This window comes from Lithobates pipiens, unplaced genomic scaffold, assembly GCF_037356315.1.
Source record: "Lithobates pipiens isolate NorthernLeopardFrog02 unplaced genomic scaffold, aLitPip1_a1.2 Scaffold_18, whole genome shotgun sequence".
Classification (NCBI taxonomy): Eukaryota; Metazoa; Chordata; class Amphibia; order Anura; family Ranidae; genus Lithobates; species Lithobates pipiens.
Genome location: NW_027507758.1, coordinates 112786366 through 112814169, shown reverse-complemented (window position 1 = coordinate 112814169; position 27804 = coordinate 112786366). Strand labels below are relative to the sequence as shown.

Sequence of the window (27804 nt, the reverse complement as noted above, 5' to 3'; positions counted from 1 at the left end):
CCTTCTCTCCCCTACAAAATTGGTAATGCACAAAGTGCAGAATGAGTTCTCCAAGTGGACAGTCAGCAGAAAGAGACTCCAAACAAAAAAAAAAATATCACCACACCATACAAAAAAATACACAATCACCAAATTACCCCCTCCAATGGCCAAATTCCAGCTTTTAATATTAATAGTGATAAGAAATTATTTCCATTTTTATGATTGCATGTATAATTGTTATTAATACCAAATATATTAACCATGCCTGCTCTTTAAAATCCTGTCACAACTAAAATCATTTTATTTATACAATCTAACATATTATGAAGAACAGGTAAAAATTCTCTTCCAGGATCCATAAGGTTACAACAGCTGTTAACCTTTAATAAGAGCATAGTTTGTACTTGTAAACAGTAAACTGCAGGACTAGGAAGTACATTGCTACAGCTTTTGCTTTAAATCCAAGTCACGCATATCAGATAACTGCTCCTCTGCATTTGTTCACCCTGTCCCTCCCAATTAGTGTTCTAGTAACCATATAAAGATGAGCAAACGGTACATTCATTAGCCTTCCGAGCAATTGTCATTGTCCTATACCCTCTCTGGGGCAATCAGTCTCATAAAATCCTAGCAGAACGGCTGGCATGAGAAGAAAAATCCCCAAACATTAAAGGCAGCCCATGTTGATAAACAGCAGAAATTAATGACAAGACATTTAAAGAATTTATTGAGATGATTTTGCCGTGTGTATTTCATACATGACTGATTATGTTGTGAGTGATCAGATGGTTGAAATCAATACAATAATGCAAAGAGCAGTCTAAGGACATGTTCTGAAGCAAATTTATCTCATTCAGTGGCTGGCAAGGAAAAATGGTAAATAATTTAAGAGCTAGGCAGAGGTAGTGTTTTCTGTTCGCGGACTAATGACGAGTTCTGGGAAGCCCGTGCGTTCATCCATCTCCCGAGTGAATTGAAGGTCACTGAGTTCCCCAATCACTATCTCAGCAGTGGTGAAGACCTCCAAATCTCCTATTGCATGGCCACCGATGGTCCTTCCATCTTTATCAGACAGGGAGATGTGCAAGTGAGCATGCTCATTTAGTGTTCCAACCAAAGAAACAATTTCAAATTTTTGATTTAGAGATATTATCTGAAAAACAAATCAGGGAAAAACATATTTATAAATGAACAACACATGCATCCCCAGCATAGTTTCAGAAAAAATATAGGATGCAATTTCAGCTAAATTCACCTCAAATTGACTCCAGTTCATTTAGATAAAAATGTGATAAAAAATTCTCATCTTAGAAGGATAGGTGAAACTAAGCATTTTTTCTTAGGTAAAATTTTGGAGAAATGCATTGGCAACCAGCAACTGTTATGTGAGAAGTGCTGTAGCCTATAGCAATGAATCAGAAAACCAGAGTTGGACTCACCGATAACTATATTTCCAGTAGTCTTCCAGGACAGCCAATGAGACCTAGAGGTCCTCCCGCCAGAACAGAAAACACGTTACTGTCCTGCCAGACTACTGGAAATAGAGTTATCAGTAAGTCCAACTCCTGTGTTCCCAAATCGTTTTCCAGGAAAGCCCATGAGACAATAAGCAAGTCCTTACAAAGTCTAGGAGGAACCTGGAGGACCCTTCCACAAGATGCTTGACCCTGAACTGATAACAGGTCCCAACAGTAATGCTTTACAAAGGTGGAGAACCTTGACCAAGTTGCTGCTCTGCAACTTTGTCCTGGTGTGACAACAGTTCTCTATGCCCAAGAGGTAGACAAGGCCCAAGTTGGGTGCGCATTCACAAACGGTGAAGACGTCTGCATGATCCAGTATGTACGTCTGCATGATCCAGTATGCTTTGCATATGGCTCTGTGTGTGACTGAACTACAAGCCCCAACATCCTTTGCAGTTGCTAGGCTTGTAGTTCATTGAATTCTTACTGTCAGTGTTTCTGCCTGCCCATACGGGATGTAGGGGAACACAGATATACTGACAGATCTGAAGGAGATGTGCATGATTTACTGATCACTGGTGCAATGCTTTACAGGTTCCAAAAGCAAAGAAAATAATAGCTGCAAAAAAATGTGCATTTATTATTTTTTTCTAAAAGGTGAACTTATCCTTTAAGGTGTTTTCCAAAGGCTCAAAAGAGGCAAGGATAATAGCCTGAAGGACCAAGGATAGATCCCAAGCAGGGAAAGTCCTTGAAACTATTGGTTTCCTTCTAGAGACAGTCTTGAAAAATATGGAAACTGTGGGATCCTCTATGAAAATATGCTTCTGAAAGACATTGAGAGCTGCTGCCTGCACCTTTAAGGGCTAAACCCTGCTTCGCACCATCCTACAAAAATAGAAGGATTTTCTGGAAGCTAGCCAATGAAAACTGATGCTCTGCCATCTGAGAATTGAACCTCTTGTGGCCCTTTTGATAAATGACTCTAGTGACAAGCTTTCAACAGTTCAAAAGATTTTTAATTACTGCAAAAAACCTTGGGATTTCAAAATTTGTTTCTCAGAAACCATGCTGCCAAGATCAAAGTGGAACAGGATACCCCAATGCAGTTGATTTTTTTTTTGCCTGCCCAATGTTTTCTTAGGTTTGGTTTATTTTTCTCCCTAAAATCTTTGACCGAAAAAAAAACGTATTGTTTGCCCTTCTCCTTTTCTCAGGAAATGCTTTCTTCCTCTCAGTGGTTTTCTCCAATGCCCCCTGAAGATTAGGGTCAAAGGGCTGATCCTCTGAGAATGGAAGGCCACATAAACACAAATTGGAGACCGAATCCCCTGACCAGGTCTTCAGCCAGTGGTCTTTAGCCAGAGTGTCTGTCTGGCCAAATTGATTAAGGCCAAGATCCGCAATGAGGGCTACAGCCTTAAAAAGCATAGGAAACAAATCTAATAGATGATCTTTAAGAATACCAGCTACCAAGTATGGTTGCAAGTGGGTGAGCCAGGTTCCTTGCCACACAAGTAGAGGCTAACACAGGTTTGAGATTAAAGATGGAGGAGGCCAGGCCCTACGGAAAAAAAACCTCACCCCTCTTATCCATGGGATATTTGTAGACTCCCATATCCTCAAAAGCCAAATCGACTTTCTTCGAAAACTTGGAAAGTGGTACACCTAGCATTGGTTACTTGTTCCAAGAATGTGTAGGATCCTCATCAATGGGAAACCTTCAGTTTAAACTATTAGAAAAGAAAGACATCTCTTTTTCTGACCATTCCAGCTGTATAGCATTCAAAAGAGTTGTATGCACAGGAAAACCTCTGGACTTCTTTTGCAGACCCTTATACATAAGCTCATGCCTTGAGAGCTGTACCTTTTCCTATTCTATTTCCAAAGTTTCATAATTGGTTTTGAGCAGATCATCAACGTCCTCAAGGCACAAATTGTATCTAGTTCTATCACCTTTAGATGGCCCATCTCCATTCTTGGAATCAGCCTCACTGTCTGATTCTGACTGAGAGGATGCAATGCTCCACATGCCTCTTTTACTGCTTCACCATGTAAAACTTCTTCCAGGGCAGAAGAAGTTCCAGCAAAGAGCTTAGGCACCACTGGAGAAACTGACTGGGACTTCATATCATATGCTTTACCTTAGCAGGGAAATAAAGAGGAAGTAAAACCCATCAGGGTTTACGTCCTCTTTAAGCACTTGAGACCTGCGCTATAGCCGAATGACGGCTACAGCGCGGATCTCCTTTGCCGGGACGACGTCTATTGACGTCGTCCCGTGCACGAGCGGCCTGTGCGCCCCCTGAGGGGTGCGCGCGGCGCGCTCTGTGATCGGCGAGTCTATGAGACTCGCCTGATCACCGATCCGAGCAAGGGGTCGATCCCGACCCCTTATCATGTGATCAGCTGTCAGCCAATGACAGCTGATCATGTGATACAACGGAGCCGGTAATCGGCTATTATTAAAAAATATATAAAATATATTATAAAAAAAAAGAGCCGATCACGGCCAGCCCTGCCAGTGCCCACCTGCCCCCTGCCAGGGCCCACCTGCCCTCTGCCAGTGCCACATCAATAAAAAATGTGTCCCCCAATGTCAGTGCCACCCAGCAGTGCCCATAGTGCCACCCAGCAGTGCCCACAGTGCCACCCAGCAGTGCTCACAGTGCCACTGAGCAGTGCCACCCAGCAGTGCCCACAGTGTCACCCAGCAGTGCCCACAATCTGCCTCAACAAAGGTGCTGCACCCCAGTGCCACATATCTGTGCCCTTCAGTGTCATCTACCAGTGCCCACCAGTGCCCAGCAGTGCCGCCCATCAGTGCCCAGCAGTGCCACCTATCAGAGCCACCTATCAGTGCCACCTATCAGTGCCCATCAGTCCCATCTATCAGTGGTACCTATCAGTGCCCCTTAGTGCCACCCATCCGTGCCACCCATCTGTGCTACCCATCCGTGCCATCTTATCTGTGTCCATCTTTGCCCATCAGTGCCGCCTTATCTGTGCCCATCGGTGCCGCCTTATCTGTGCCTATTAGTGCCGCTTAACTATGCCTATCAGTGCCCACCAGTGCAGCCTATCAGTGCCCACCAATACAGCCTATCAGTGCCCACCAATGCAGCCTATCAGTGCCCACCAGTGCAGCCTATCAGTGCCGCCTCATCAGCGTACTTCAATGAAGGAGAAAAATGACCTGTTTGCAAAATTTTATAACAAACTATTAAACATAATTTTTTATTTTTTTTGCATCTTTTTTTGTTTGTTTAGCAAAAAAATAAAACTCCCAACTGTAATAAAATACCACCAAAAGAAAGCTCTATTTGTGGGAAAAAAATAATAAAAATTTCATTTGGGTACAGTGTTGTATGCCCGCGCAATTGTCATTCAAAGTGCATCAGCGCTGAAAGCTGAAAATTGGTCTGGGACTGAGGGGGGTTTAAGTGCCCAGTAAGCAAGTGGTTAAGAAACACAGCTACAGCAAACTGGTAAAAACACCTTCAGGGATACCTGTGAGGAGCTGGTGCTGTATCCACAGCATTATGATTGGGAAGTGTGGAGGGATTCATTCAGTACAATGCATAGTACATCACAGCCTCCACTGGGAACTGCTTGTACAACAGCACCGGCCACCCTAATGTCTATGTATCTGCGCCAATTTACAGACTTGGAAGTTGAGGTTTGCTTAACCACTTTCGATGCGGTGCACACGCTCCCTGGCGCATGTTGGATGGCGCATGGTGAATTGCAGTGCTCGGTATCAAGCTGCTATGAGCTTGGTATCGAACAGCTGTGATTGCTGTGATCCATTTATGACATCATTGTTTACTATTGTCTGTGATCTGTGATTAGGTACCAGTGATCACAAGAGCCAATCACAGCACCTTGTACCATGTGATAGCTGTGGGCCAATCACAGCATCACAATAGTAAACAATAAATCATGAATGAAAGACAATTATTACAGTTCAAATGATTGCTGTTACAGTGAACATCACTGTAACAAACAATCACAGTGTAAAAAAAAAAATGAAAATATCTGATCACCCCATACAGAGTAGTACATTATAACTATGATGACACTGAACTTCTCTGATGAGAGTGATCACATATAGCGGAAGCCGATCCACAGGCGCCTGGGATCTGTTGTCCTTTGGCACCCGCAAAGTACCTGTAAACAAGGCAGATTGCCATTCTGACTGGAGGGGAGAGATGGAATTTGTGTTCCTGCAAGACAGGAAATAAATTCCATCTCTTCCCCTAGTAAAAGCACCTCACACAGTGTAGTAAAACACTGACTAGACACACAGTTAACCCCTTCCTAGCCAGTGTCATTAGTACAGTGACAGTGCATATTTTTTTGCACTGATCACTCTATTAGTGTCACTGGTCCCCAAAAAGTGTCAAATGTGTCAGTGTAAGAATGCACACCGCAATATCGCAGTCCCGCTATAAACCACTGATCGTGACCATTACTAGTAAAAAAATTAAAAAATAAATAAATAAAACTATCCCATAGTTTGTAGAAGTTATAACCTTTGCACAAACCAATCAATATATGCTTATTGGGATTTTGTTACCAAAAATATGTAGCAGAATACATATTGGCCTGAATTTATGAAGGAATTTGGATTTTTTCTAGATATTTATTGGATATGTTTTATAGAAAAAAGTAAAAAATAATTGTTTTTATTTATTTTTCAAAACTGTCAATCTTTTTTTGTTTATAGCGCAAAAAATAAAAGATGAAAGGTGATCAAACACCATCAAAAGAAAGCTCTATTTGTGTGGAAAAAAGTACATCACTTTCATTTGGGTACAGTGTCGCACAGCCGCGCAATTGTCAATTAAAGTAACACAATGCCGGTTTGCAAAAAATGGCCTGGTAATGAAAGGGGGGTAAATCATACGGAGGTCAAGTGGTTAAGTACCACTAGAGGAAGGCCCTATTTGTGTGAAAAATTGGATTTTTATATACAGCTCACCTGTAAAATCCTTTTCTTGAGAGTACATCATGGGACACAGGAGCTTCATTACATAGTGGGTTATATAGGCACCTCTGGTGATTGGACACTGGTTAACCCCAATTAAGGAGAATTCCTCCCCTATATAACCCCTCCCATATGGGAGGCACCTCAGTTTTGTAGCAAAGCAATAAGAAACCACGTAAAACCCAAGAGGGGCGGGAGCCCTGTGTCCCGTGATGTACTCTCAAGAAAAGGATTTTGCAGGTGAGCTGTATATAAAAATCCAATTTTCTTGATCATACAACGGGACACAGGAGCTTCATTACATAGTGGGATGTCCCAAAGCAATGCTCAGATTGAGGGGAGGGAGACACAGATCATAATTATAGACCTGAGGACCTAAACTGCAGCCTGCAGTACACTGCGCCCGAAGGTGATATCCTCTTGCCCTCTGACATCCACCTGATAGAATCTGGTGAATGTGTGGACTGATGACCAAGTTGCAGCCTTAGGCCGCTTACACACGGGCGGATTGTCTGCCCAACTAAGTTCGTCAGACAATCCGACAGACAGTCCGTTCAAAATTTGAATGAACGGACTTGACCACACACGATGAGCAGACAGTCCGCTGAAAGCGTGCGTGATGACGTGTACAGCACGTACGACGGGACTAGAAAAACGACGTCCTATACACTGCAATGCAACCTTCGGCCGTGTAAATCCTTTTTGAGCATGCGCCATACTTAGTCCGTCCAACTTGCCTACACACGAGCGGACTGTCCACTGAAACCAAGTTTGGACGGACAAAACCAAGTTTGAACGGACAAAATTACGGAAATTCCGTAAGACTTTGTTCGTCAGACAGTCCGCTGAAAAAGTCCGCTGAAGCCCACACACGAGCGGATTGTTCGCTGAAACACGGTTCAGCGGACTAAGTTGGACAGACAATCCGCCCGTGTGTACGCGGCCTCACAGATCTGAGCCAGGGAGGCCTGGTGATGCACTGCCCAAGAAGCACTTACAGCAATAGTAGAGTGCGCTTTCACTTGAAAAGGAGGAATCTTCTCCTTTACACTATAGGCCTGAGAAATAACCTGTCTAATCCACCTTGAGAGAGTGGATTTTAACGCCACCTGGCCCTTCCTAGGGCCTTCCGGCAAAATAAACAAGCAATCAGTTTTCCTTATCTGAGCAGTTGCACGAAGATATATACTGATTGCTCTAACCACATCCAAAGTGTGCAAAGATTCTTATTCTGCGGACTGTGGGTCCGGAAAAAAGGATGGTAGGATTACGTCTTGATTCAAATGGAATCCCGAAACCACCTTAGGTAGAAAGGACCTGTTGGGACGCATGACCACCCGGTCCGGTGAATAATTAGATACAGCTCTTTGCTGGAAAGAGCTGCTAGCTCTGATACTCTTCTAGCCGTAGATATGGCTACCAAGAAGACCAACTTTTTAGTCAGGAGAACTAATGAAGCCAGATGCAAAGGTTCAAATGGTTGCCCCTGCAAAGCAGAGAGAACCAAATTCAGATCGCATGGGCATACCGGAGGTTTGACTGGCGGTCTTATCCGCATGGCCCCCTGGATGAAATCCCGCACCAGGGAATGCGATGCAAGTGGCTTCTGAAAAAATACTGACAGGGCCGAAATCTGCACCTTGATAGTGCTTATGGCCAAATTCATTTCTAGGCCTGACTGGAGAAAGGCCAAGATCCTGCTAATGACATACTTTCTAGGATGCCATTTCCTGAGTTCACACCAGGAAACATATGCCCTCCAGATTTTGTAATAAATGAGCCCGGAGGCCGGCTTTCTGGCAATGACCAGAGTAGAAAGGACTGGCACCGAAAGGCCACGGTCTCTCAGAATGTGGGTCTCAGCAGCCAAACCGTCAAATTCAGACTGCGTAAAGCAGGATGGTAAATTGGACCCTGTGAGAGCAGATCTGGCCGGAGAGGGAGGATCCATGGCCTGCCTACTGCCTACTTCCTGATCTCTGCGTACCACGGTCGTCTGGGCCAAGGAGGACTGATTTTGTCTCCCTCTTGACTCTTCCCAGGAACCGCGACAGAAGCGGGCTCGGGGGGAAGGCATAGATCCGATTGTACTGATCCCAGGGAACTGTCAGAGCATCTGACCCCTGAGCAAGTGTATCTCTTGTCCTTGACACAAAATTGTCCAGTTTCCTGTTGAACCTGGATGCAAACAGATCTACGTCTGGAGTACCCCACCTGTGACATATGTTCCGAAACACGTCGGGGTGCAGAGCCCATTCTCCTGGGCACAACTGCTGGCGGCTCAGAAAATCCGCCTGCCAATTTTCCACTCCTGGAATGAAGACTGCAGATAGACATGGAACATGCTTTTCTGCCCAGACAATTATGCGATTCACCTCTTTTTGGGCCCCCAGACTCCTGGTACCGCCCTGGTGATTGATATAGGCCACTGCTGTGGCATTGTCGGACTGAACCCGAACAGGGAAACCTCGTAGTCTGTAAGACCACTTTATGAGAGCCATATAAATTGCCCGGATCTCCAGGACATTTATGGGCAATAGCTTCTCGATCGCAGACCATTTCCCCTGCGAGCACGTCTCCTCCAACACTGCTCCCCAGCCTGTCAGGCTGGCATCTGTCGTGACAATCTTCCATGGAAGAGGAAGAAAAGTTTCGCCCTTCAGCAAATTCTTGGTTTGTAACCACCAGATGAGACTCCTGCGTGTCCCTGGGGATAGACGCATAGGAAGATCCAAGGATTGGGGCTTCCTGTTCCAAGCCACAAGGATGCATCTTTGCAGAGGCCTTGAGTGGAACTGGGCAAATGGGAAGGCCTCGAAGGTGGCGACCATTTTCCCTAACAGTCTCATGCACAAACGAATGGGGGAAGATCTCCTGCCCAGAATTAGGCGCACCAAATCCCCAATGGCCAAGGCCTTTGGCCTTGGAAGAAACACCTTGCCTTGAGCGGTGTCGATGATCATACCCAGGTATTCCAACCTGGTGGCAGGCTGTAGGGATGACTTTTGTAGGTTTATGATCCAACCTATGCGTTCCAGGTGTTCTAGCGTTCTGGGGACGCTGTGGTTCAGGAACGCTGCTGTTTTCTCCATGAGAAGCAAATCGTCTAGATAAGCCATGACGGCTATACCCTGAGCTCTTAGGTTTGCCAAGAGAGTGTCGGGAATCTTTGTGAAGACTCGAGGGGCCGTAGCAAGCCCGAACGGCAAGGCCACAAATTGAAAATGCCGCCGCTCTACCGCGAACCTTAGAAATTTTTGGTGTGCGGGAAAAATTGGCACATGGAGATATGCATCCTTGATATCTATTGATGCCATAAACTCTCCCCCTTGCAGGGAGGAGACCACAGTGCGGATTGACTGCATTCGGAAGGACCGGATGCGTAAAAACCGGTTCAGATCCTTCAGATCCAGGATAGGTATGACACTTCCATTTGGCTTCGGAACGGTGAAGAGATTTGAGTAAAACCCTGAACCCTGTTCTTTTGGGTCCACTTCTACTATCACCCCCTGGTATAGTAAGTGATCTAAGGCCAGAAATAGCGGTTTTTGCTTTACTGGATCCCTGGGGATCCTTGACCTTAGAAAGCGAGAAGGTGGAATCTCCTGAAACTCTATCCTGTAGCCCAGAGATATCGAAGAGATCACCCACTTGTCCCGGATCTCTTCCCCCCACTCGGCCGAGTGGGGGCGCCCCTTCACAAGGAAGCTTTTGGGCTCTGCTTGGCAGGCTTTCGCCCCCAAGTCTTTTTCTGCCCCTGGGCCCGGCCCTGAGCCTTTCCTGTAGAGGAGAGTTGAGAAGGCCGTCGCCACTGCTTAGAGCTTGATGCTCCGGGAGAGAGAACATGCCTAAATGAAGGACGCTTGCTCCTTTTGACTGGAAGGAGAGTAGATTTATCCCCTGAAATTTTTTGGACGAATTTGTCTAATTCTTCTCCAAACAAACGTTCCCCTTTAAACGGGAACCCAATCAAATGCTTCTTGCATGACAGCTCAGCTGCCCAATTCTTTAGCCATAGGGCCCTTCACATGTGTACCAACATGAGGGACAAACGTGATGCTTGTTGGACAGAATCCAAAATCGCATCAATCATGAAACACAGAATATGAGGCATTTCTGCATACTTCTCTACTTCCTCGCTGGGAAGGAGCCCAAAGCATCTGCTTAACCTGTTCCTTGAGGAACTGGCACAAGCCCACGGCTGCAACTGTAGGTTGCACTACAGCGCTAGCCATGGAAAAGGAGGCTTTTAATAAGGTTTCCAGCTTCTTATCAGTTGGATCTTTAAATACCTGCGCATTATCCAAGGTACAAGTCAGGTTTTTATTCACGCAAGAAACAGCCGCATCAACAGATGGGACCCCCCACTTCTTGGTGAAACTTTCCTCCAGAGGATAATGCATACAAAACCTTTTAGGAGGAGCAAATAGTTTATCGGGATGTCCCCAATCCTCATACAACAATTCATCCATTAAGGGATGAATTGGAAAGGAATAGGCAGTCTGTGGGGCTTTCCTGACTCCCAGGGAAGAAACAGAGGACGTAGCGACTTCAGCAGCAGGCATTCTGAATGTGGTACGCACCAATTCAGTATAATACTGCACCTGTTTTCTGAGCGCCTGGGAGGAGGGGACTCTCTCCTCTTCCTCTGAATCATCCGACTGCTCCTGATCCCTGGCCCAAGACAGGGATCTCTCCTCATTTTCAGAAGAATCATCTGAGAGAGGAATTTCAGCAGAGGGAGGGGATCTACCCCTTTTCCTGCTATCTTTCAGGGAAGCAGAAATAAAATTCATTATTCTTCCCTCAAAACCCTCCAATGTAGCCCTAAGGGAGTCCTCAGTGACATAAACCGGGGCTGGGACATTAGGAGAGGCTGCAAAACCTGACAGGGGCACTGACTCGTCTTGAGAGGCTGGCTGCAGTCTTGCAGGGGAGGATGGTAACTTACAGGCACCTTTAGGACCCCTGGACCTAGGCGGTGATTTACCAGTGCCTTTGCTACCTCCCCCTGAGACCCTCTTATGAGGAGACATAGTCCTAAGCTACAAAGCAGAGGTACTAGTACAAGTGCAATCACTGTTGTGCTTAAAGTCTCACAATAAATATATATGCTTAAACTGCACAACCTGATGCTGAGTAGGTGTCTAAGGTTTGCCTGGATCCAATCCCCTCGGATGCTTACTGCCCACAACTCCTGTGTCTCACACTTACAGCCCCCTGACGCTCTTGGCTTTTTAAATCTGCCGCCTGGCGCCTGCGCAGTGCAGCGCCGTGCACACTGACGTGCATGGCTCACAACCACACTCCCCCCTCCTCCATTAGGCCGGGAATGCGCCCGACACGCGTGCACGCGCGTGTGCGTGCATGAGGACCGCAGGATCCAGGGGGAAAGGAGAACTCCACCGGAGCTGCGTGGGACCCCTGTGCTACCTTGTTGTGGCAGGGACTGCAGTGGAGACGTGAGACAGCTGGAGAACCAGGCTTCACTGAGCGTGTGTACTGAAAGGCATGTAAGTATGCATCAGGCTGCTCTTACTCCCTCTAGTGGTGAAAACCAGGTAAGACATACAACTACTCAAAATGAAGAAATCCATTATATAATTACATATATAGGATTAACTTCCCTTACAAATTCCAGCCTTCACACATCACGGCGGGCAGTGTTAGCCAACCTTCAGGTTTATCTGGGGCTCTTTCTCGGAAGAGCCTCCTACCTGGACCATGTAAAAGACTGCCAGAAACTTTTGTGCGCTCTGTATAAACAGTACACCAAGTCTGGTTTTCCCAGAGCCCAGTCTTCCAATAGGAGAGGACTTACAGGCCAAACCTCGCTTCTTTGGCTGACGAGGCCCGGGTACCATACCATCTTGGGAGTCAAATATCGGCCCGAGGTATGGATCCGGTTTGTTGTAGACCTTAGGCCCCCGCAGGGACCTGCACAGAGCTAAAGTTTTATGTGACCAACCACCATAGACACTGGCGAAAAAACTGAGGTGCCTCCCATATGGGAGGGGTTATATAGGGGAGGAATTCTCCTTAATTGGGGTTAACCAGTGTCCAATCACCAGAGGTGCCTATATAACCCACTATGTAATGAAGCTCCTGTGTCCCGTGATGTATGATCAAGAAAAAATGATATAAATTGTATCTGGGTACAGTGTTGCATGACCGCAGTAGCACTCCAATCTGATTAAGTTAAACATATTTTAGCTAGTTTCAAGTTGTTTTTAGCTAGTATTGGCTACAGAAACTTGATTTTTTTTACTTTAGGCAGTAATAAGCCTAAATTGAACAGTGTAAGTAGCAGCCAAAAGAGATCTTAAAAATTATAGGAAACATTACTATAAAAAAATAAAGCTAAAGCCCTCAACTTTGTACAAAGTTTGTGAGATTCTACTTTTGCAGTACCACCCTATATTCTCTTAAAGTTTAATAAAATGCCAAAACATAGTGCACAAAAACACTTCAAGTCCTTCGGATTTTGCAAAACCTGCTGTTATGTTAGGCCTTCCTGAGGTTTTTTTTTTTGTTTGTTTTATAAAGGGGATTGCCTAACCCTGTGGGAAGCTGTATGCAGTAACATGCTGCAAACAAAGGGCAGCTTTGCCTGTTTCATCAATAGGTGTGCACCCTGTAATAATAATAATAAAAACAAATGCCCTAGCAACAGAAAAAAAAAAAAAATTTATGTCTGAAACACTAAACACCAACCCAATTTGTTTAACCTTTCTGAATTGTGAACACAGGTGGTATACAAAATGTACAGCCTACCACTTTGCAAAATACAGTAATTTAAAGCAGTTGTAAACCGTGGTGAAAGAAAACAAAAAAGAAAACCCTGCACGGGCTCTGATGACATCATCGTCTGCATGCACTCTGGATATCTCCTAAACTGTACAGGTTTAGAAGATATTCGCAGTATCTACAGGTATGTCTTATTATAGGCTTACCTGTAGGTGCAAGTATAAAATAAGACTTTACTCCCACTTTAATACAATGCAACACAGTATAGCACAGTATCAGCTGACTCTCCCTGCAAAGACCATCAGCTCTTCCTTAACTACTCCAGCACACAATGCCTGCTGGGAGCCCACCCTTTTCATAGTGAGGGGGCTGGCACATAACAAGGGCCTCATTATGTGCCCTTCTAAGACAAGCTGAAAGGCCAGACTTTAAAATTATAATTTTTGCAGAAAACAAAAGCAGCTTCAATCTGTGTTTTGCTCCAGCAGAAAGCAGAGGCTCAATTTTCAGCAAGAACTTAAAAAAGTTTTGTGTAAAAAATAATAATCCGCAAAAAAGAAAAGTCTCTAGCTCTACCCCCCAATTCTCTGTAATCATGAATGCTGGGCACAGTGAGCTTGAGGCCACTATCTTTCAGCATAGAGCTGGTGGCACAGGTGTGGAGATTCAGCACAGAGGCTTCCAGCACCAGAAAAGGCACATATGGTGAATGTGGGGTTAGTTTAGTGTGAGAATTTAGTTTAGGGGGTTGGGTTAAGTTAACACTAGACTCTGGCATCCAAATGGCTCAAAAGAAACTTGTACTGAGAAAAAATGTTTCTATTGCCAATCCCTCAAACATGCTAGTTGCCAGGAGGTCCCTGGCTTCAGTACTTTGAGATATTGACCAAAAACAACCATGCAAATTGAGAAAGTCAAAGCTTTCAATCTGCCAGTAACATAAAAAATTCTATTGCATCATCATAACAATCTGAAACTAGCATGAATGGTCACCAAAAGCAGTCTCAGTTTTTCCTTGCACAGATTTCATTTAAGGAACTAAGGTTAGATGTTAGGTTTATGGTTTTGTTTGTCATTTAGGCAAAAGGGTAACAGTTAGGGACTTGTACTATAGGTCATGTTAAGCATTAGGGTTAGGCTGAGGGTTGAAGCCTAATTAAACCCTCAGTTTAAATCAGCTAAATATATTCCAGGTTGCAACAAAACAAAATGCGTTCAAATGAGTAGAAAAAGCCTATTCCCTGCTAGGAGTTTACTTGCTTTCTGTGTAGAAGCAGTGGTCTCTCTGCAGAGGTCTGATCCATCCTGTACTGAGTCAGAGCTATAGCGATAACATACCCGTATGAGGAGCCTGAGATGATGAGGGTGGCTTCTTGCACAATTTCTGTCTGATCACTACTGGAAGTTAAGAGGAGATCTGCAAGGGCAATGGAAGGGCACATATGCCAGTGTGCAGACAATAAAGACTGGATATTGTGAGTGCTGTTGTAAGATAAGTAGGGGTACAGCTGGTGGTATACAAAGTTAAGTTATGAGTGGTGTGGACTGTGATATTAAACTTATACTCCCCACGTCCAGGAAACTTAATGTTGAATGTGAAAAACCAAAATTAATTAATCACTCAACATTACACACAACACACAAATAAAATTATTTGCCTGGTAAACTGTCTATCCAAAACAATGAGCGTAACTCATAGTATTTATTGGTTTGGATGAGTGGAGTGGAGTCCAGTAACAGCCGAGCAAGAAAGCACTGAACTGCATGCAGGATCAGAGTCAAGAAAGAGCAGAGGTTAACAGCATGCAGGCAGCGAGGTACTAAGTCAATAGGCAGAATCTTGGTCAGAAGTCCAGGCCGAGGTCAGTAACGGAGATGAGCAGAAATCACAGACAGACAAGGATAATTCCAAAAGCAGGTCAGGTGGAAGCTGGGTCAACAACAAGGTCAGCATAAGCTTCAAGATCAAAAGTCACAGCGCATATGTGTGAGCAAAGTCGCACATCTAGTTAGGTTTCTATACGAGTAAACATGTGCATGTTTATGTCCATGCACACAAAAATAGGATTTTTATAACAGCTTACCTGTAAAATCTTTTTCTTGGAGTGCATTACTTTATAGGTTATATGGAACCTTGAGGTGATGGACACTGGTACACCCTAGACAGGAAGTTCAACTCTCCATATAACACTCCCCTTACCGGGAGTACCTCAGTTTTGTAGCAAAGCAATACACGTGTAACCAGAAAGAGGGGAGGGACATCTGTGTCCGTGATGTACTCCAAGAAAAGGATTTTACAGGTAAGCTGTTATAAAAATCCTATTTTCTTTATCATACATCACAGGACACAGAGCCACAGTAATTACTGTATGGGATGTCCCAGAGCAATGCTATCTGAGGGGAGGGAGACACAAACAAAAGTAGGGTGCAATCAGACCTGAGGACCTATACTGCTGCCTGCAGTACACTGCGCCCAAAGGTGATATCCTCATGTCTTCTTACATCCACCTGATAGAATCTGGTGAATGTATGGACTGAAGACCAAGTTGCAGTCTTGCAGATTTGAGCCATGGAGGCTTGGGGATGCACTGCCCACGAAGCACTGGTGGAGTGCGCTTTGATTTGAAAAGGTGGAACTTTCCTCTTCAAACTGTAAGCTTGAATAATTATTTGCTGAATCCATTAAGCAATAGTAGATTTCGACGCTGCCTGTCCTTTTCTAGGACCTTCAGACAACACAAACAATACATCAGTTTTCCAAATCTGAGCTGTTGACTTCAAATAGATTTTGACTGCTCTTACTACACCCAGAGACTGTAGTGACTTTTCTTCCGTAGAACAGGGTTCTGGAAAAAAATGAAGGCAGAACAATATCCTGGTTTAGATGAAAATCTGAAACCACCTTTGGCAGAAAGCTAGGATGAGGACGCAACACTACTCTATCCTTGTGAATGATTAAATATGGTTCTTTACACAAAAGAGCAGCCAATTCTGATACCCTTCTTGCAGAAGATATGGCTACCAGAAAAACTAGCTTCCTTGTCAACAGGGCCAAGGGAATATGTTGTATTGGCACAAAAGGCTGTTTCTGTAATGTCGACAAAACTAAATTCAAGTCCCAAGGGTTCAGGGGTGCTCTAACCGGTGGATTAAGCCGCGTTACCCCTGTATAAAGCTTTGGGCCAAAGAATGCAAAGCAAGTGGTCATTGAAACAAAATTGATAAGGCGGAGACCTGGCAAGGATTATACCTATATCATACTTTCTAGGATGCCAACCCTTGGATTCACACCAGGAAACATGCCTTCCAGACTTCATAATAAATGACTCTGGAAGCTGGATTCCTTGCATTGATCAAAGTAGATTTCACTGAGCCTGAAAGCCCACGATTCTTCAGAATGTGGGTTTCAATAGCCAAACCGTTAAATTTAGCATTTGTAAGGTAGGATGGAATACTGGTCCCTGCGATAGCAGATCTGGACGTGGTGGTAGGGTCCATGGGGCCCCTACCACCATTTTTACTTTACATGGGGCCACAAGAACTACTGACTTCCTTTCCTGCTTGATCCTGCAAAGAAGTCGAGGTAGCAGCAGAATAGGAGGGAATGCATAAATCAGTGAGAACTGATCCCATGGGGTCACCAACGCATCTGTTCCGCATGCGAGTGGATCCCTTGTTCTTGGCACAAAGATGTCAACTTTGTTGTTGAACTGGGACACAAACAAATTTACGTCCAGGATCCCCCATCTTTGGCATATAGCAAGGAAGATGGGGTGAAGGCACCATTCAGAGACAACTGCTGGCGACTTAAGTAGTCCACCTGCCAGTTCCCTACTCATGTAATGAAGATTACCAATATGCACGGCACATGCTTTTCTGCCCAGGTTAGGATATGGTTTACCTCTCCCTGGGCTGTATGACTTCTGGTGCCCCCTTGGTGATTGATATAAGTAACTGCTGTGGCATTGAATCCTAACAGGAGAATTCTGCAACCTGAATGTCCAGGCCTTTAGGGCTAAGTGCGCTGCCAAATCTCTAGAATGTTGATGGGCCAGGTCCTTTCATTTCTGGACCATTTCCCTGGGACAGACGCTTCGTCCAGGAATGCTCCCCAACCCGAAAGGCTGACATCTGTTGTTACCACCTTCCAGGTAAATGGTAAGAAGGATTTCACCTTCTGCAGATTCTCGGATATCCTCCACCAACTGAGGCTCTGGCACACCTTTGGTGACAAACGCATCGGAAAATCTAGTGCTTCGACCTTCTTGTTCTAGGCAGATAGGATACTGTTTTTGTAGCAGCCTCAAATGAAACTGAGCATAGGGAACCACTTCGAAAGAAGACACAATATTCCCCAACAACCTCATACAAAGGTGAACAGAAGGACCATTCTTCACCCTGACCCCTTGAACCAGCTCTTCTGGGCTATATCTATAACCAGACCCAAGTACTCTAATCTTCTTACTGGCTTTAAAGAAGATTTCTCTAGGTTGAGGACCCAACATAGGTATTCCAGGTAGTTGACTGTGATGACCATACTTTGGTCTAAGCAGGCTACTGACCGATCTATCAAGAGCAGGTCATCTAGGTATGCTATAATTGTTATACCTTGAGTCCTTAATCTGGCCAGAGAAAGGGCCAGAAGTTTTGTAAACACCTGAGGTGCAGTAGCTAGACCGAAAGGCAAGGCTACAAACTGAAAGTGAAGTTTTTCTACTTCAAAACGCAGATATTTTTGATGAGCGGGAAAAATAGATACATGCAGGTATGCATACTTCATGTCAATTGACGCCAGAAGCTCTCCCCATTGAAGGATGGAGACTACTGATTGGATTAATTCCATGCGAAAAGAGCAGATCATCAGGAACTGGTTTAGATCTTTGAGATCTTGAATGGGTCTGACATCTCCATTTGGTTTTGGCACCGTGAAAAGGTTTGAATAAAACCCCTACCCCTGCTCTTCCATGGGGACCACCATGATCACTTTTTGCGACAAAAGTCGGTCTAACGCTTGAAAAAGAGACTTCTTTTTCTCTGGATCTTTGGGAACATTTGACCTGAGGAAACAAGGAGACAGGAATTCTCTGAACTCTAGTTTGTAACCTAGAGCTAGTGTAGAGACCACCCATCTGTCTCAAAATTCCTCCTGCCAGACCCTTGAGAACTGCAGAAGTCTTCACCCCACTCGAATGAGCAGGGGCGCCCCTTCATAAAGAGGCTTTAGTATTCTGTCTTGCAGGTTTCCTCCCCCAGGACTTCTTTTGTGCCTGGGGTCGACCCGGAGGTTTACCTCTTGAACCTGATGGTGGAGGCCGTCGCGACTGTCTGGAGGCTGATGCCCCTGGTACTGGAGAAAGAGCCCATTTAAATGAGGGACATTTACTCCTTTTCTTAACTAGCAAAAGGGTACTTTTCCCACTTGATATCTTTTGGATATATTTATCCAAAGCATCCCCAAACAGCTTTTCAACGCAAAAAGGAAAACCAGCCAGGAGCTTTTTGCATGGCGCTTCGGCTGACCAACTTTTCAACCATAAGATTCTACACATATGCATCAACCCAAGCGTAAGGTGAGAGGTTTAAATAATAGAATGTCTGATTGCAAAACACAAAGTCGCTGGCAGCTTGGCTAAATCCTGGGCCTGCTGTTCAGGGAAAACCTTGAGGACCTGTTTCAAATGGTCACTCAAGGATTGACATACCCCAATTGCCATCACTGCAGGTTGAGCCACTGAACCTGCCAGGGAGAAAATGTTTTTTAACAGGAATTCCAATTTTTTTATCAGTTGGATCCCTAAGCATTTGTGCATTGTCAACTGGACAAGTCAAGCTGTAATTCACAGAGGATATAGCAGCATCAATTGCTGATATACTTCACATCTTAGTAAATTTTTCCTCCATAGGATAAAGTGTTGAAAACTTTTTAGGGGGGTAAAAAAATGCTTATCTGGGTGATCCCACTCAGAATACATAAGCTTTTCCAGCAACAAATGGACAGGAAAGGCACGCAAAGCCTGAGGAGGTTTTAGTGAACCCAAACAATAAGTGAGCTTTTCAACCGACTAAGTTAAGGGTAGCTTAAATGTGGAGCGGACCGTTTCAGTAAGAGAATGCACCAGCAATTTCTCAAATTGTGAAGCTGAAGAAGGTCCTTCCCCACTTGATCCCTCGGAAGAGGAGTCATCAGTCTCTTCACAGTCCCCTGAGGGGGATTCATCTTCCCTTTCCCACTGTTCCTCTGTTTGAGGATCCTGGGTGGTAGATGGGGACCTAATGCGTTTTCTTCCACTATGTGAAGATGCGATTAAAGCCACCAATCTTTCCTCCTCAGTAACATAGACAGGGGCTGAACTGTCGGAAGTAATTCAAACCCCTGATAACCCTGATGGCTCACTCTGACCAGCCTCCCTAGGCCTTTCAGGGGGGGATGGTGTTGCAGATGAAGGATCCTTAGAGCCTGAGGGCGACCCCTTTGTGCCCTTGTTTTTTGAGGTATTTGTACCCCCCCCAATCATAGTGCCAAGCACAAATGCAGAGGTACTACCAAAATGCACCCACTGCTGAGAAAATAGTCCGGCAACTACCACTGCTATTAATGCTCAGCCTGATGCTAAGTAAATGTGCCCTGGGAATGCCTGTGTCACCAACACTCACATGCCCCCGTCTGCTCTGTATCCCTCTAACAGCTGGAAAAAGGTGCACTTTATAGCTTACACAGCCCAGCGTTTGTGAACGTCTGAGGCACATCAACACCACGCTAAGCCCCGCCCCCTTTTCCATCTTCCCACCATGCCCCCCTCCAGTCTTTTCAAAAAAAGATTGTTTTCCTGCGCAAGCGGGCCTCTGATGCGACCAGATCGCATGTGGAGGGGGGGCTGGGGTGGAGGAGAGGAGGAGAGCTGATGGACAGAGAACCAATATTATGGCGGAGGCAGTGGGAGCGGCATACCGCCGACTGGCCCATGCACCTTCTGCCTCCTGGAGAGAAGTTGTCCAGGTGGGGGATGTTTAAAAAAAAAAAAAAAACCCCTTCCCACATCTTACCTGGGCTCGGGCTGGAGTAAACATGCAGCTTGTATTGACACAGAGAGAGATTGACAAGCATGGAAAAGGTACGTGTTCTTGACAGTCCCCGGTGGTGACTTTAGGCATGACAACATTTACTTAAAAGGAGAAAACCCACAAGAATTAGAAAAATTCCTTAGGAATCTCCACTTACCTTATCCAGCTACAGGGTTCTGTGGTAAACCAGACAGACCCAATCTTCACCACTCACGGTGAGCTCAGTTTAAAAAAGCTTCAGGGACGTGGCCCCTTTTTATGGGGGGTTGCATACCCCTGGACCTGTAAAGCACCTCGCCAGTAAATATGGCTGAAAAAACCAAAGCACTGGATCCTGGGGTCCAGCTCTCTAAAAAGAGAAGCATCACAGGCAAAACCTTGTTTCTTCCGCCACGTGGCCCGAGTACCATTCAATTTGGCTTGAAAAGACACTTTGAATGGATCCGGTTGCATGGCTTACCCCAGCAAAGATTTCTCCAGCGGAGCTCAACAGCACATCTTTACTCATGACCAACACCTAAGACACTGGCGAAAAAACTGAGGAGGGGTTATATGGGGAGTTGAACTTCCTGTCTAGGGTGTGCCAGTGTCCATCACCTGAAGGTGCCATATAACCCATACAGTAATTACTGTGGCTCTGTGTGCCGTGATGTACAATAAAGAAAGCCCAATGGCTTGCGCAATGTTCCTTACAATAGCTCTGCAATCAGCTAAGTGCTTGCTCAATGCTGAATGGAAAGCTCTCCTTCCACATAGACATCAATGGACCCCTTTCTGCATCATGCTGCAGAAAACCATATAATATGAGGTCAAACCTTAGGAGTTTTAATTTGTAGGCCTTTGCACTACATGGTTTTGGTAAATCTGAAGGAAAAAATCAGCAGAAAATCTGATAGTGTGTATGGGGCTTAAGTGTTGTTTCTCTCTGATGCTTTGTTCCTTGCTGATTTTGATCCACCCGCACGCAGCTCTCAAAGCCTCTCTCAGGCCTCACTATGCTCGGGGGATGGATGAGATATGGAATCGCAGATGCAATCCTTACATTCATATATGCTCTCTCTGCCTACTAAGGTTGATTTTGAACACTATGTCAAATGCATTGAGGAGACATATAAGCAGGAGATTACTGAGCTCAAGAAAGACCTGGGGGGTCTGCATGGAGGACATTGAAAACACCACGGATGGTGTTGCTCTTCAATCCCGTGAGGAGAGACTGAACTCTCATACTGTCTTACTGCAACAGCTCATGTACCAGCAGGATGACATTGAAAACAGAAATAGACAGAACAACATTAGGATCTGTGGCATTTTTGAATCAGTATTGCATAAGGATCTGGGGGGGCAGTCATCGTCCTCTTTAACCAGTTGCTCCAAAAGCCTAAAGATTCCCCTATTGAATTGGAGTCCACAGGACCTCAGGCCAGAGGAACCTTGATTCTTCCTTTGTTTGTGACATTCTGTGTAGAGTGCTGGATTTATCCTGCCAAACTTTGGCCATGAGACGCTCTCTGAAACCGCTCACATCCCTCCTCCAGGAAAATAACATAAAATACCAATGGCGGCCCTATTCCTCACTTTGGGGGATTTTCCAAATTTCCCTGGAACTGTCTCTGGTCTCTCTTCCAGATTGGCCCCTCTCACCTATATCCCCAGGACTCCCATTCCTTCCACTGTGGCAGAAATACAGCAAGCAAGAAGAAGTGGCCCAGATCCTTCTCAGCTGCCCCCAGATGACTGAGCTTCTGATAGCTCCTGCTATTTTTACCCTTCTTTTTTGTTTTGGGGGCCAGTACTATTCTTTGCCCCTATACATGGTTTACACCCTGCACCCATGACCCCTTAGGGTCTGCTCATTTGGCTCTCCAAGTTACCTATGCACAGTTTATGTCTTGTGTTTTATGTTCTCTAATCCATTCTTGTTTGCAGGTGTCAAAGAGACACATATCTTAAACTGTCCGGGATCAGTGCTTATATCCAATCGTTCCCTTGCCCTCCCATATAATATGGAATGTTGTTTTAATCTTGTTTTCTTCAGTGCCCCCTGTGGGCTTCAAAACCCTTGCCTTACAATAGTTTGGCGGAATTTCACATATTGAGCTTTATCGCCTTATGGTTCCTGATATGCTATATATAATATATGGTGTCCATTTTTTTTTTTTGCCTACAATCGGCTCCCCAATGGGACTGTGAGATGCTATGTGTGCTTAACACGACTACACTCCTTAGGACCTGCAGTGTCCATGCACTGTACATTTTCTAGATTGCTATATATTGTAGAGCTACTGTATGTTTCTATTCATTCTGTGGTTTATTGCTGCCACCTAGTGGCCTGTCATTTTTAGCTGGAAGGTGGTTTCCTTATCATACTGTCTTGACTTTTACTTCTCCCCTGACCTGGAGTTGGAACCCGCCCACTCTCCTTACTTGTTCACGCTTTCCTATTCTTTTCTTTCTGTCTACCTACCTTTTTTCGCTAACCCTCTCCTGTCTTCCTCTATTGAGCAAACCTTGTTACACACTTGGTCAAGTGATGAATATATAATTGAATAGCCGTGTTTTTTTTTTTTTTTTTTCCGTTACAGTCATAATGTCCCATAACAATATTGCGTTAACTTCTTTCAATTGCAGGGGTTTTAACACCCCAGAAAAGAGTATTCAGATATTATACCACTTCCACAAAGCCCGCTCTCAAATCTTACTCCTACAAGAGACCCACTTTAGGAGCACGGACATCCCTGCCCTTAATAATTGCTATTACCGAACATGGTACCACAGCACGAACCCGCAAGCCAAATTTCAAGGGGTTTCCATAGCCTTTCATAAAACATTCAATCCAGAGGTTCTGGATTCCTTTATTGTTCCTTCAGGTTCCTTTTTCTCAAGCTAAAATCTAAATCATTTATCTTTACAGTGGTTAATGTGTATGGACCTAACTATGATCAGGGAGTTTTTCTGTCCGTGGTTCTGAACAAATTAATCTCTTCCGGTGGTCCCTGCTTCATTCTGGGTGGTGATCTCAGTTTGATTATTTCCCCAGCCGTGGATACCTCCTCGGGTAAGTCCTCCATCCCTCGCTCCACCCTCAAGCATATCAAGTCACTTCTACACTCCGCTCAACTGGTGGACTTTTGGCATATACAGCATACCTTCGAGAAAGAGTACAGCTGTTACTCAGTAGCCCACAATTCCTATAGCCGTATTGACTATTTTCTTGTCTCCCAATCCCTGTTAGACCTTCCTCTTAGAGCGTCCCTTAGTAATCTATTGTGGACCGACCACGATCCTATACATCTACAACTAGCACACCCCCCTAAGGTCCATAAGAAGTTCTCTTGGCGCTTAAATGAAAACCTATTAAAAGACTCCTTGTATGGCTGTGATTAAACTAGCGATCCAAAACCTTGTTTTGGATCATAGATCTGTTGATACTAGTCCCTCAGTTAAATGGGAAGCCCTGAAATGCGTGCTGCATGGTCTTCATACAGCACGCTTTTCATGCTTAAAGAAAGCCAGATCTGCTGATATAGCCTGTCTTCTCTCAACTATAGCTACCCTTGAACTCTCCCACAAATGAAACTTAGATCCTATGATCTATGAAGATCTCTCTAACACTCACTGAGAATTACAAAATGAAGTCCTGCGCAAAATATGCCAAAATAATACAGTCCAGAAATTGCTAAGTGCAAAAAACCGTGTGAAAAAAAAATAAAAATATTATTATTCAATAGTGTAACAAAATAGTCCATATATTCATAAACACCAATGATGAGAAATGGATGGACAAAGGACTTCATTTTGTATTTCACTGTATTCGGTAATTTGTGTTCACTATCTCGTCTTGCTGCATTTTTTGCATTTTCTTGCACGTGCACTTTGTTATTATTTACCAGTGTTTATTTGCTTTTATTGATATATTTTTAGAGGTATTTATATACCCTATTTTTTCTTCCACTTAGTAGTGCGAAGGTCTTCTCCTTTATACTCACTGAGAATTGCTGGGTATCCTAGACTCCCACTCTCTTATAGCTTGGGATAAAGCACGTAACTACCATTACTTCTAAGCCAACAATTGTGGGCAGCACTTAGTGAAGGCCCTCCACCCAAGCCCCCCTCATCGTCCCATACAACTCATTTGCATCTCTGATCAGCAGCGTATCTGCAACACTCAAGGCATCTCCACTGCCTTTCAGCAATCTTTTTCAAAATTATATAATCTCCCCCCCCCCCCCCCCCACAACCTAGGACTCAACAGATGGGCCCCCTTTCTCTACCATGAAAGACTACATCGTAGATACAGCCCTAATAAATGTAGATGCCGAAGCGGCAACTGACCTCTTAAAACCTTTATCTAAATTGTAATTCCAAGGCACCATTAAAGCTCTGAAACCAGGGAAATGCACAGACCCGGATGGGTTCTCACCTAGGTTCTATAAATTGTTTGCCCCTCTCCTTGCTCCCTTACTATGGACAGCATTCAACTCCGTTGACTATTCCCACTTACCCTCTAAAGACCTTCTATTCGCTAACATCTCTGTCCTTCCTATCCCTACCTGCCAATACCCTTGCTCAAGTGAGATGTAATTTCTCCTTTTTTTGGGGCACTAGGGGAATCTCATATTTAGGGATAATGATTCCTTATAACTTGTCAGACCTATACGGACTGAATTATGTTCCCTTATTAGCTCAAACCAAAGGACCTAGATGCCTGAATTCATCCTCTATGCCATGGTTTGGTTGCATCAACACGCTCAAAATGGACACCCTCCCTAAACTACTTTATTTGTTCCAGACTATACCCATAACTGTCCCTAAATGTTTCTTTAGTTCCCTATGCTCTATGTCTATACGTTTTGTTTGGCATCAGGTGCTCTCCCACATCCTCCCTACATTGCTTACCTACCCCAAACTTCAGGGAGGGGTGGGCCTACCAGATTTTGAACTTTACCACAGGGTATTAGCCAGGATATTGGAATGGTCCCCTCATCCCATCCCTAAAGCATCCACTATGGTTGAACAGGACCTCTCTGACTTTGACCTACAGGCCCTTCTTTGGGAATACGGACAGGAGTTACAAGGGCTTTCTTCTTCTTCCCCCTTGACCATTGCTGCCTTATGTTTATGGTACAGGAAGGGGATGTCTTCCCTTCTACCTATGGACCCTCACCTCTCACCTCACTATTTGATCAATAAAACCTTTGAAAAACAGCGCTGGTCTAAACAAAGTGCTAGACAAATATATATGAAAAAATCAAGTGTAAATAAAACAAAAACTTGATATTAGTGTTAATACTGACAGTAGTAAGTTCTTGCTGCAACCCAATGCGAGACACACACAATATACAACAATCAAAAAATATAGCTGCGCTAAAACTTATAAAACAAAATTATAAAGTGACATAATTTTTCTAATTTACAAAAAATCCCAAAAACATGCAAAAATAGTGCCAAAGTAATGATTTCCAGGCATATAAGCAGTCCAAAGAAAAGGAAAGGTGGATAGGATAGGATGCTGAATCTTAGTCCATTTTCTGTGACTCTCAAAAACCACCCTTTACACACGTAGCAGGTGCACCCAGAGTAGAAAGAGATTATCCACCACCAAATTAGAGGAGGCTTACCAGCTGTCAAGATCTCTTTTTAAGGAGATCATACGGGCTTGTAAAATGTTACGTTCCTGGTCCCCACACTGGGCTCTGTTGGTAACACCAATCTATCTGCTCCCTCTTTATGGTATATCTCGTTCCACCACAATCATTTAGTACGGCAAAGAGAGAAGAAAAAAAGCTCCCATAGCATAATTACGTAAAGATTTATTAAAATATAAAAAGTAAAGTAACAACTCACGAATTCCCAGCAGAGTGTAAGCGTATAGCGTATAAAAAACGAGCCGGCCGGCTCTCTCTTGTTTGCACTGCCCGCCCTTCCGGATTAACGTGGAAATGCGGTGACATCAGCACGCCGCTCACCCTACGTCGTTTCATCAAAAGTGACTTCTTCCTGGGGTACCAGGAAGAAGTCACTTTTGACGAAACGACGTAGGGTGAGCGGCGTGCTGACGTCACCGCATTTCCAATTATGTCACTTTATAATTTTGTTTTATAAGTTTTAGCGCAGCTATATTTTTTGATCACTATTTGATCACCCCGAAAACTCCCAGACATTTACTCTCCTCCACCTATAAACTATACACCTTACTACATGATCAACTCCACGGATTTGTGGAAGAAGCTTTCAATGGTCGACTGGTAGAAGTCATTCTACTTTACGCATAAATCCTCCATCTCTTGCTACACGCAGGAGGAAAATTTTAAACTCCTCTCCAGATGGTACAGGGACCCCCCAGTCCTTACATAAAATATTGACGTCGCCCAACCCCCGCCCCCCCCCCCCCCCCACCTGCCGAAGGTGTGGATCGGCTGAAGGGACTTATCTCCACATATGTGGGAATGCTCTGGCTTTCTGGTCACAGGTGTTCTCCATACAAAGTAGCATCTATGTTTGACTCCTGACGCCCACACCTGAGATAGCATTATAATCTATGCTTCCAGGCTCCATGACCTCCCAGAAAAGCAATTTACTGCATTTTTTCCTGTCAGCAGCCTCCTTACCTTTTGGAAAACAACTACAATGCTACCCAGTTCATTTTGATTCCTTGTAGCTTATTTTCACTTTCATACTACCAGCATAACACTGACTGGCATAATGACATCAGGCTGCATTGGGTATGCTAAGGCAAAGAAATACCATTTATCAGATTTGCCATAGTATATCTGCAACTGTTGTAATGCTGTGCTAGTTTTTTGTTTATATGTGACAGACCGACCCAGTACAGGGGCTTTTGGAGGAGACTGCAGGGTAGCTTCTTGCCTACTGACTATGGGCCCTGGCATTTCAGGGAGCAACAAACATTCAGGAAGATGTCCTGTTATAGAATGCAAGATTACATTACCACATTTAACAGTTAAGGAAGCAATGATGATCTCTGCCAATGTGAAACTCAGTAAAAAGATGTATGTAAAAAGAAAGCTGGTTAATGAGAATTGGACAGCCCTGGGTCTTCTTGAATACTGGTGCCAAACTGTCTGGGTGGCCAGTGACCTAAGTTACCTAGGCTTGTCTAGGTGACTAGTTGTTAATTAGCTTACTGTTTAGTTAGATTACTGTTTATATTTATGCTGCCTGTTCCTTAGATGTGCTAATGATATTACTGTTTACAGTTTGCTTTGTTTAGGATCGCATCTGATTTTGTGTGGTATATATTCTGTGTGAGTTTACGATAAAGTCACTTCCAGTTTGCACCTAAGCTAGTGTCTTCTAGTTCCTGGGTATGTATATTTAGCTATAATACCTGGTTCCTGGTTCCAGATTCGAGGAAGCTGTATCTTGGTGGAAGCACCTAAGCAGGGTGCAAGGCGGTCCGTCACAGCATACAAAATCAAAGCAATAACATTGTGTTTGTGCTGAGTGGCAACAGGAAGGACCCAGGCTGTATACTGGAACCTGCTTAGATGACAGTCACACATATCATGACATGTTGCTAGCCGCTACTGCACTGACTGT

General features: G+C 44.4%; 1 protein-coding gene across 1 annotated transcript in view; it reads right to left on the bottom strand.

Annotated features, from left to right (window-relative positions):
• Window positions 1-682: 682 nt before the first annotated feature.
• LOC143987361 (bifunctional protein GlmU-like) overlaps window positions 683-27804 on the bottom strand; it is a 161853-nt gene continuing 134731 nt past the window's right edge. Inside the window, exon 4 of the mRNA XM_077486021.1 lies at window positions 683-1135. Coding sequence (XP_077342147.1) covers window positions 875-1135 — 261 coding nt within the window. The 3' untranslated portion in view covers window positions 683-874. The remainder of the gene's footprint in view (window positions 1136-27804) is intronic.